At 39.5% G+C, this 11862-nt stretch overlaps 1 protein-coding gene across 1 annotated transcript; it reads left to right on the top strand.

Moving 5' to 3' along the window:
• Positions 1-965: 965 nt before the first annotated feature.
• Positions 966-9580, top strand: ube2l3a (ubiquitin-conjugating enzyme E2L 3a). Its single transcript, XM_063013999.1, has 4 exons — positions 966-1054; positions 4327-4422; positions 6502-6688; positions 8746-9580. The coding sequence occupies exons 1-4, from the start codon at positions 1028-1030 to the stop codon at positions 8898-8900; spliced, it is 465 nt and encodes a 154-aa protein (XP_062870069.1). The 5' UTR covers positions 966-1027; the 3' UTR covers positions 8901-9580.
• Positions 9581-11862: the final 2282 nt, after the last annotated feature.

Below are 11862 nucleotides of genomic sequence, written 5' to 3'. Positions count from 1 at the left end.
GAGTGGATCAGACACAGCAGCACTGCTGGAGTTTTTAAATACCGTGTCCACTCACTGTCCACTCTATTAGACACTCCTACCTAGTTGGTCCACCTTGTAGACATAAAGTCAGAGACGATCGCTCATCTATTGCTGCTGTTGAGTTGGTCATCTTCTAGACCTTCATCAGTGGTCACAGGACGCTGCCCATGGGGTGCTGTTGGCTGGATATTTTTGGTTTGTGGACTATTCTCAATCCAGCAGTGACAGTGAGGTGTTTAAAAACTCCAGCAGCGCTGTTGTGTCTGATCCACTCATACCAGCACAACACACACTAACACACCACCACCATGTCAGTGTCACTGCAGTGCTGAGAATGATCCACCACCCAAATAATACCTGCTCTGTAGTGGTCCTGGGTGAGTCCTGACCATGGAAGAAAAGCATGGAAGGGGGCTAACAAAGCATGCAGAGAAACAGATGGACTACAGTCAGTAACTGTAGAACTATCGGTGTATATGTATTATATTAGTACTTTACTGATTTGTTATAATCAGAAATAACTGTAGTAAAATAGATTTATAGAATAATTACATTTCTATACCAATATAAAGCATATCTGGTGTACACAGCAAGATGAGTCCACGAGTTTTTAAATGGGTGTTGCTTTATAACAAAATTATTAAAATTATTCAGTGCTTAATGTCAGCTGAAATAAAATAATCATAATATATTTCTATTTTTATAAACTTGCTAAAAAAGAATACTGTGAATTGTTTTCCTACTCTAAAGTATAACACAAGTGTGAAGGGGTTAAAGTGTGCTAGCCGATCAGGCAACTATACCTAAATGGTTGGGTCCCAAACCGAATACTATACGTACTACAGAGTATGCTAAAATCGCAGCGACACCGTGGGTTGTTGTCCACTATTTAGTAAGGTAGTATGTGCATAGAGACACGGCCTAACAGTGCGCGTGTGCGTTAAGGGGTTTTCCAGAATCTATTGCTACCGAAGGGCATTGTGGGTAGTTAGTCATCTAGTCCAAGATGGCGGCAAGCAGGAGGCTGCATAAGGTAAATATCCTGAGTAATTCTACAGTATTGATGATAGATAAGAAATATAAATCACCTGGTTTGTTTGGTTCAACACACGGACGAAACGAAGCGTGTGTCGAATTTAGACCAAATGTTAAAACCTTTTAACTGAGAATTAGCAGAATGAAGGAGCGGACCTAATAAGCAAGTCAATTTAATCGCAGTTAGCCAACAATCCAGCTAAGTAGTTAGTTAGCCTGTTAGCCTGCTTGCTAACGGAAAGCCTGAGCGCTATCGAGAATGAAAATGTCTGTCTGCCAGTGCCGCCGGCAAAGGAGAACCCAGTGTACTCAACACTGTACCGGTTATGGGCGTTGGTTTACGTTATATTTTTTTCTTCAATATAAATGAACATTAAGGTTAAACTATTTGAATTAATTTTAACTGTTTAGTTAGTGAATAAATAGTTCTCTAGTTTAAAACCCGAAAAACCTAAAATCTGAAACTTTGATTCCTTAAAATGGGAGTCGACTCCGAGTTGACTCCGAGCGATAGGAATCACTAGCTGGTTACGTTTGACTTTTCACCAAACATAAGACTTGTCTTAAATAATATTTGGTTTTCACACATTCAAACATAACAGACAATTGATTTCATGTCCTTATAATGAGTAATTTGGCACTCGTATAGCTTTAGCACCACCTTTTTACATTAACATTGTTGGCTGAACAGAAGCAGGAAGTCATTAAGACTTTGGGTTTAATGCACCTTGATCAATATGTAAAAATAATAGTTTAACCCAGATACGGTTAAAAAAAGGACCTTGCATGTTTGTTTTATCCCTGAAATTCTCTAAGTGTGGGAAAGTTCTGAGTCATTTTCTACTTTCCGATTGATTGTCAAAGGCTCCAGTTCCTGTAATTCGTGAAAACGAAACTAGCTTGATTTCTTAATCAGGGATCTGTTCTACCCTGATTTCACTTTTATTCTGATAAATACTGTTTACAACAAAACATACACCTACTGTACTAGGTAATCTTTTTTCATTAACATTATAAAAAAAAAACCTCCCATTTTTACCATCTGGCACTACTCAAGCAATTGTGCATAGTTAATGTTAGATAACTTTATGGGGCACTGTGACCTTGGTAGATCATTTGATATTTTATCATTAAAAACTTCAAAAAATCCCCTAAATGATGGTTTTTCAACTTAAAATGTGATAACTAGTGACTCCAGACATTCTCAAAGTAGTAATGAATGACAGGTTGCACGGTGGCTAAGTGGTAGCACTGTCGCCTCACGGGTTCGATCCCCAGGTGGGGCAGTCCGGATCCTTTCTGTGTGGAGTTTGCATGTTCTCCCCGTTCCGCGTGGGTTTCCTCCCACAGTCCAAAAACATGCAAATGAGGTGAATTGGAGATACTAAATTGTCCAAGATTGTGTTCGTGTATAACCTTGTGTGAACTGATGAATCTTGTGTAATGAGTAACTACCGTTTCATGTCATGAATGTAACCAAAGTGTAAAACATGACGTTAAAATCCTAATAAACAAACAAACAAACATTAACATTCTTTAAAAACAAACAAACAAAAAAAAGCCCTCCCATTTTTACCACCTATAGTTGCTCCTTCAGTATTTGCTCGCACTACACAAGCAATTGTGCATAGTTAATGTTAGATAACTTTATGGGGCACTGTGACCTTGGTAGATCATTTGATATTTTATCATTAAAAACTTACATTTTTACATTTTAATTGTCTGTTTATCAAACTGACTGGGTGCTTTGTTAAATTATGTTTATTTTTGTTATTCTGCAGTTAAGGTAATTTAAACGTTTAAACTAATTGTTCAAGTGACGACAATAACCTTCTGTTTATTGGTCTAAAATGACCAACCAATGTGTTTACCGTCAGCATATCCCCAAATGATGATTTTTCAACTTAAAATTTGATAACTAGTGACTTCAGACATTCTCAAAGTAGTAATGAATGACAAATGAATGCCATTTATTTATTTTAAGAGTTTAGTAAAGGGGGGAGGGGTGGCACGGTGGCTAAGTGGATAGCACTGTCGCCTCACGGCAAGAAGGCCCTGGGTTCGATCCCCAGGTGGGGCAGTCTGGGTCCTTTCTCTGTGAAGTTTGCATGTTCTCTGCATGTCCGCGTGGGTTTCCCCCGGGTGCTCTGGTTTCCTCCCACAGTCTGAAAACATGCAAGTGAAGTGAATTGGAGATACTAAATTGTCCATGACTGTGTTTGATATAACCTTGTGAACTGATGAACCTTGTGTAATGAGTGAACACTGTTTCTGTCATGAATGTAACCAAAGTGTAAAACATGAAGTTAAAATCCTAATAAACAAACATTAACATCTCCTATTTTTACCACTTATAGTTGCTCCTTCAGTATTTGTTTGCACTACACAAGCAAATGTGCATAGTTAATGTTAGATAACTTTATGGGGCACTGTGACCTTGTTAGATCATTTGATATTTTATCATTAAAAATGTTTACATTTTAGTTGTCTGTTTACCAAACTGACTGGGTGCTTTGTTAAATTCTGTGTGGAGTTTGCATGTTCCCCCCGTGTCTGCGTGGGTTTACTCCGGGGGCTCCGGTTTCCTCCCACAGTCCAGTGAAGTGATGAACCTTGTGTGAAGATAAACTACCGTTCCCGTCATGAATGTAACCAAAGGTGTAAAACATGACGTTAAAATCCTAATAAACAAACAAACAAACCGTCATATCCCCTAAATTATGATTTTTCAGCTTAAATGTGATAACTAGTGACTCCAGATATTCTCAAAGTAGTAATGAATGACAGGTTGCCATTCATTTATTTTAGGGGTTTAGTAAAGGGCGGGAGGGGCGGCACGGTGGCTAAGTGGGTAGCACTGTCGCCTCACAGCAAGGAGGTCCTGGGTTCGATCCCCAGGTGGGGCAGTCCGGGTCCTTTCTGTGTGGAGTTTGCATGTTCTCCCTGTGTTCGTGTGGGTTTCCTCCGGGTGCTCCAGTTTCCTCCTACAGTCCAAAAACATGCAAGTGAAGTGAATTGGAGATACTAAATTGTCCAGGACTGTGTTTGATATAACCTTGTGAACTGATGAATCTTGTGTAATGAGTGACCATTGTTTCTGTCATGAATGTAACCAAAGTGTAAAACATGACGTTAGAATCCTAATAAACAAACAACAATAGTAAAGGGGGGGAGGGTCAATTTTTACCCTTAGGACAAGGGAGTATGTATGACGTTAAGATTACACAAAGGGTTGATTCAGACTTCAGAAGTGTGCACTTTGTTTTACAGGAACTTGATGAAATCCGCAAGTCTGGAATGAAAAACTTCCGTAACATCCAAGTTGATGAGTCGAACATACTGACTTGGCAAGGGCTTATTGTTCCAGTAAGTAAGCTCATCATACTTTTCATTCTGTATTATTTGAAACAGTTAAACACATTGAGAGGATTAGGAGTAGACTGTTTGTGATTTTGACTTGATTTTGCATAACAGATCATTTGTTTAAACTTGACCTAAAAATATCATTACACCTTTTTGTCAATAAGCTATTAGAAAGTGCCACAGCTGCTGGTTTTAAAGATGTGTAACGGACTTATGCTTTATAATTAAGCAATAGAACACGAGAGGGAGTGTGTTATCGCGAATAACATCACGGTTGCGATTCGTCGCAGGCACGAGCCGAAGGCGAGTGCCGTAGATCATCACAGCCGTGATGTTATTTGTGATAACACACGACCTCAAGTGTTCTATTGCTTTTATACAACAGTTTTTACAAAATAAAGAAAGAAAATAAATCAAAGAAGCCCTGAATTTCATAATAAATATGCTTTAATATTGATAATACCTTCCGCCAAAAAGTAGTTCCACAACGAATATAAAGTTTAACACTACAAAGCAGACATCCCAAGTTGCAAAAACTCATTTCAGGGAGGTAAGAACAAGAAGAAGAGGGCAAGAACCTCCGAAGGGAAAAAAAGAAATAAAAAAACTCTCGCACACACCAAAGGATATGGGTGATAACAGAACTTCTAGGAGCTGCTAACTGGGCTATTAAGCTAACTGTTTGCATTACAAACACATTAATGTGCCCTACATAGTGCACTAGATTGTGTATCAGATCATGGATATGTGTTCCCTACATAGTGCACTAGATAGTGAATTAGACAGTTGATTTATGTTCCCTACACAGTGCGCTAGATCAGGGGTTTTCAACCTGTGGGGTGCGCCCCCCCGGGGAGCCGCAAGTACTTGTCTGGGGGGGGCGCGAGTGCCTGACCGGGGGGCGTGGCATTATGAGATTTTTTTACTTCTAAAACTAAAGCAGTTCATTTTTCACCCACGGGAGACATATTTCATTACTCTAACTGACCACGCACACACGCACGTTTAATGTTATTCAGTTCAGTTTGAAAAAAACCTTCAAAATAGGGCTAACAGTGAAAATAAACCGGTGACAAAAGCAACGACTGCTGTTATAGGACGTGTGTGTTTCTTTAAGAGAGATGCTCTGTTCACAGTATCGATATGTGATTCAAGAGTCGATTCATTTTAAGCGCAGCGTAAGTTTCTTTTCTCAGTCATCTCTCCGTGTTTACTGTTATGTTATAATAAAATAATGTTGCGGTTGTAAATAAACACCAACTACTGCAGAACATTTTGTGTGACTCACTTACGTTAAAAAGCTCAGGCTTAATTATACTGAGTATTACCACAGAGCGGGAGCCGACTCAGATTCGTTCTGCCTGTGGAGCTAAACGTTTTCTGTCAGTCAGAGCAGATGATCCCGAACTAACCAACTTAGTAATTGATGAACTTTTGTCTATGCTTGACTCTGTGAAGTAACGTTTTCTGCTCTCAAAAAGCAAGAACCGCTTACGATTTACCAAAGTGAACCACGAATTTATATAATGTGCTGATAGAATCGGCTCTGATGGGATCGGGCTGTATTATCTTTTTAAAGTAATATTTTCAATCAGCAAAATTGCATCGTATGTATGATGTGCACAACGTTGATTACGTTATTTTAGCTTGTCAGGAGCTTTCTCAATGATGTCTGTGCGGTGGTTGATGAAGGGGAGGGTGTCGTGGCGCAACTTGGGGGGGGGGGGGGGGGGGGGTGCAAGTTCGCGGTTGGCACACGAAGGGGGCAAGTTCGCGGTTGGCACACGAAGGGGGGCGCATGTCCAAAAAGGTTGAAAACCCCTGCGCTAGATTGTATATCAGATAACGGATTTAAAACGCGATTTGGGAAAAAAGGCTGTGTCGCCTGCGTGCGCGTTTGTGTGCATGAAGCTTGTCGTTAATGGCAACGCGTCAGCAGAGTAATACAGTTGTGGTGTGAAAACACCGTGCTGTTATCACGAATATCAGCACGGTTAGGACGCCTCTCAACCAATCAGATTGTAAGGTCGGAACTGTTGTGTAAATTGTATTTATATTTTTTGTTTGTGTTTTTTTTTTCAGGACAATCCTCCATACGATAAAGGTGCATTTCGGATTGAGATCATATTCCCAGCTGAGTATCCATTTAAACCCCCAAAGATCACATTCAAAACTAAGATTTACCACCCGAACATTGATGAGAAAGGCCAGGTCTGCCTGCCAGTTATAAGTGCTGAAAACTGGAAACCAGCAACAAAAACTGATCAAGGTAAACTGGTGCAGCAGTTTATAAAGTATAAAAAAAACAGAATATTGTAAACTTTAACATTACACTAAAAAACAGTATTTAAGTCTGAATTTAAATGAAAAGTTATTGACTCTTAGTCAAACACATATTTGGCTGTTTACTTGTGATAAACGGCATTCCTTTCTCTTGAGTTCACTTCAATGAAAGATGTAGGTATTGCCCTATTTCTTGTGCATTTGTTTGCCCATTGCGGCAGGCAATGACTACACATATCTTGGGAATTATCCACCAGCCCACTTAGGTAAATGTGAAGTAGGGTTTAGTCTGCTAGTCGGAGGGAATCGACCATCACAAAATAAAAATACTATTAGTTTCTATTTCTGTTTTAATAAAAAATGAACCAGGGCTGCTCAGGTGGCGCAGCGGTAAAAACACACACTGGAACCAGAGCTGGGATCTCGAATACATCGTATCGTATCGAATCTCGGCTCTGCCTGTCTGCTAGGCTGAGCGGCCACATGAACAACGATTGGCCTGTTGTTCAGATATGGGCGGGACTAAGCTGGATTGGTCTCTCTCCCATGACTGGTGCAATTATGACCTCTGCTGGCTGATTGATGGTGCCTGCACAGAGATGAGAAAAGAATGCTCTCAGGGTGTGTCTCTCCGTACACAACACTGAGCTGCACTGCACTGCACTCGTCAAAGTGTAGGTGATAAGAAGCATACGGCATGCTGCCCACGTGTCGGAGGGGGCGTGGGTTAGCTTCGTTCCCCTCAATCAGAGCAGGGATCGACATTGGTGGAGAGGAAGCATGACGCAATCGGTCAATTGGACGCGCTAAAAGGGAGAAAAGGGGGAGAAAATGCATAAGCAAAATATATAATAAAAATGAACCATTTACCTGATTTCTGTAGTCTGTTATGGCTGTTTGTTATATTCTGTGTTCATACTCACAACACAAAATCACATTTAATGCCATATCTTTGTGTTGAAAAACACTGTGTTAATATCTGAAGCTGTAAGTTTTTCTTCCTTAGTGTTTTCATTCAGTTCATAACGCTTTTAAGTTGTTATATCTTTTACTCCATGGGTGTGTTCGAAAACCTAGTGAGCTGCCTTGCTCTCTTACTGCCTACATAGGCAGCTGTCTAAGTAGAGAGGATTCTAATAAGTCATCGACTTACGTATAAGGCAGGTTATTCGAACGTGCTACTCAGACAGTGATTACATCAGTTTTCGCTAACTAAGCTAACACAGTTAGCCTCATGCCATTCAAACAAATGGGATGTGGTGGCTCAACACGCTAGCATGTCAACAAACATTTCCCTCCGTGTACTGAAAACAATTAAATTCGCTGACGAATTTGTGGCACGGTGGCTAAGTGGGTCGCACTGTCGCCTCACAGCAAGGAGGTCCTGGGTTCGATCCCCAGGTGGGGAGGTCCGGGTCCTTTCTGTGTGGAGTTTGCATGTTCTCCCCATGTCTGCGTGGGTTTACTCCGGGTGCGCCGATTTCCTCCCACAGTCCAAAGACATGCAGATGAGGTGAATTAGAGATACTAAAATTGTCCATGACTGTGTTCGATATTACCTTGTGTGAACTAATGAACCTTGTGTAATGAGTAACTACCGTTTCTGTCATGAATGTAACCAAAAGTTTAAAACATGACGTTAATTGCCTTCACCGCTAAGGCAGCATCGGATGCTCACTCGTTCCTGAGTCAAAATAGCGTTGAACTTTTAAGATACCTACTAGTGAGGATATTAAGGCAACTAGGATTTCGAACAGCCTCCTTCTCGGGAGCGCACGTAGGATGACGTAAAATGCTGTCTATGTAGAGCTCACTAGTTTTTCGAACACACCCCATATTTCATTAAAGGTCAGACAAACAAATATATAAACGGCTTAACTGATGCTTAGTTTGTGTAGACAGTAAGACAGTTTACAGGTCAGTTCAAATGTTACATCCATAAGGGTGAAATTTTAAATGCACATAGACTGCTTTTGCCTGTAGACATTGTTATCTTTATGTTTTCATTGATTAATGTTGTTCTTTTTTTTTTTCCTAAATTAGTAATCCAGTCTCTCATCGCTCTTGTCAATGACCCTCAGCCAGAGCACCCACTGAGGGCTGACCTAGCAGAGGAATACTCGAAAGACCGAAAAAAATTCTTTAAAAATGCAGAAGAGTTTACAAAGAAACATGGTGAAAAGAGGCCAGTGGACTAATAATCTGAGTGGGATTTCCTCTCACTCCTTTGCCCAACCCTCCAAATCTCCAAAACCTCTGCCTCTACCTACACCCTCTCACTGAAACCTGCAGCACCCTCTCGGAGCTTGGAGCAGAGCACCCCCAAAGTATTTCGACCTTGCTACAGAACATTTCTGAGTAGATTCTGCTTGCCCTTTGGGTGTCAACTGGATGGCTGAATTTTTTTATTAAGCAGATGTGATTCAAATACAAGTGTAAATTTACTTGGGGGGCAAGAATTGTGCGCTGAGGGTGGGGGTAAATGCTGTTCTTTTTAATTTGTTCTTAATTTGCACAGAGCTGTGTACTGGTCATAACACCTGCTGTGCAATCGATTTTTGACTTTTTTTTCCAGAGCTGATAACTAAAGTGATCTTGATTATATGATGTCTTTTCAATCTTTCCACAAATGTCTTTGTTCAAACACAAAATTCATTCACTAAATGATAGGTGCGCTTAATGTATTGAGATTCTAAAGGTGTGTGGCATCCATTTCTTTTATATTTCTTTTTATTCGTTTGTTTCTGCTTAGGTTGCACTGTTCTGTGGAATAAGGTGTTATGTTTTTCATAACCTCTGTAACTCATACAATATTCAAAACTGCAAAGTAGTCACTGTTATCAATATGTTTATGATGTTATAAAAAGAAACAAAAACACGTCTGACTTAATTCTTTTATTTGTGTGAGCTGTTAGTGGATTGATTTCTTCCTGTAAGCATCTTGCAAGTTCAGCATCTTGTCACCCGGTTATATATTTTTTTGAGGTGGGAAACATTTTGTGACAGAAACTGGATTTGTTTGGCTAATGTGGATTCTTGAGCAATTCTATACAGTAGACCCTTGACTTATGAATTTAATTGGTTCCAAAGGGCTCAAAATGTTCGTTAGTTAAACCTACTGTATTTGTCCTATAAGAAATAATGTAAAGGGAATTAATCCATGCCAGACCTCCTAAACCACCCCCTTACCTAATTTTTTTAATGTCTTAAAAGGTCTTTTTTGTTGTAAATACAAGTATATTGTCCCTTAAATCTTAAGTTATAGAATAGACATTAATGTAATAAACAATACACAGTAGTACTGTACATAAAACACACACCACATTTCAGTACAGTGCGTGTGCTGTACCATACATTTACATTTTAAGCATTTAGCAGACGCTTTTATCCAAAGCGACTTACACAATGAGCAGAACATGATGAGCAATTGAGGGTTAAGGGCCTTGCTCAGGGACCCAATAGTGGCAACTTGGGGGTGGTGGGGCTTGAACCGGCAACCTTCTGTTTACTAGTCTAGTACCTTAACCACTGAGCTATCACTGGCACATACACCATAATACATTTCCTTCTTTTTTTTTTATAAAATGTATCTACCAGAAACAACAATAACTCATATTTCTCTATTATTTCCTTCTTTATTTTAATAGTAATGTATTTTGTAGGTGTAATTGCACAAAAAAAAGAATACTTTACTCGGCCGAATTCCTTCTTCTCTCTCACTGTCCCCTCTGTCTGATACACAGTGACAGCTACTGGCAGCAGTAATTATACAACACAACCTTCTTTGGGGACATTTTAATATTGAATTTTACAAAATATAAAGAAAACACCGTCCGCTGTTCGAATGTTCGCTCACTGTATGTATATATAGAGAGAGACGGTTGGAGTCAACTTGTTTGTAAAGTCATGTGTTTCGTGAATTTCTGTTCGTAATCCGAAATTTGTTCGTACATTAAGTTGAAAAAGATTGTTCGTAACCCGAAATGTTCGTATGGTAAACCGTTCGTAACTCAAGGGTCTACTGTACTTTAACTAAGCTATACAAACTACAATTTTCATTATTGTACAAGCAATGCAAAAGTAACAGCGTCTGGATAGACTAGTTTGCATAAATGACATGTATATCTGATTTTGTTTTTTTCTGATCTACCGAAAGAAATGATTAGTCACACTGTCCTTAGAAACAGGTTACAGTTAACACTAGACATTGCACAATGCGCTACAAGACAGTTAATAACCGATTAAAAAATTCCACGATTCAAATCGATTTGACATGTAAAATGAATCGATATTCACTTTAAACAGCAGAGGGGTAGAGTGGGTAGAGTGTATCGTTACATCCCTAGTTAACACTAACAATATGATACTCCCACCTCTATACTTCAGTGTGTATAGTGTTCTCTTGATTACAACATTGCTTTCTGGGTGTTAACCTATAACTAAAATACAGAGGTAAAGAAAAAATATTATACAGGAACTATAAATATAAATCTCATACAACAGAAATATAACATTTAACCTATATTTATATTCCTTGGCTGACAATAATAAGTGAAAAATAATGGTGCGTTAGTTTGGTAAAGTCTTTTGAAATTACAACCCCAAATGTTTCTTACATTTACTTTGATTTCATTGCAGACAGTATGTCTAGTCAACTTTATTTCATTTAGTAATACACATCCATTCCTGCATTTCAGGCCTGCAACACACTAAAAAAAAAGTTAGGACAGTAAAGCATTTACCACACTTAAAAGATGTTTTGGCACCGAGGATACCAAGTGATTTAGTGTTTCAGCTTTTATTTTGTCCCATTCTTCCTGCAAACACGTCTTAAGATGTGCAACAGTACGGGGTCGTCGTTGTCACATTTTTCGTTTCAAAATTCTCCACACATTCTCTATTGAGAACAGGTCAGGACTGCAGGCAGGCCAGTCCAGTACCCGTACCCCCTTCCTCCGCAGCCATGCCTTTGTAATGTGTGCAGCATGTGGTTTTGCATTGTCTTGTTGAAAATGCATGGACTTCCCTGGAAAAGATGACGTCTTGAAGGCAGCATATGTTGCTCTAAGATCTCAATGTACTTTTCTGCATTAATGCTGCCACCACAGAAGTGTAAATTACCTTTGCTAAGGGCACTGACACACTCCATACCATGACAGA

The sequence above is a fragment of the Trichomycterus rosablanca genome, chromosome 18, assembly GCF_030014385.1.
Source record: "Trichomycterus rosablanca isolate fTriRos1 chromosome 18, fTriRos1.hap1, whole genome shotgun sequence".
NCBI lineage: Eukaryota > Metazoa > Chordata > Actinopteri > Siluriformes > Trichomycteridae > Trichomycterus > Trichomycterus rosablanca.
This window is presented reverse-complemented; position numbering and strand designations above follow the sequence as displayed.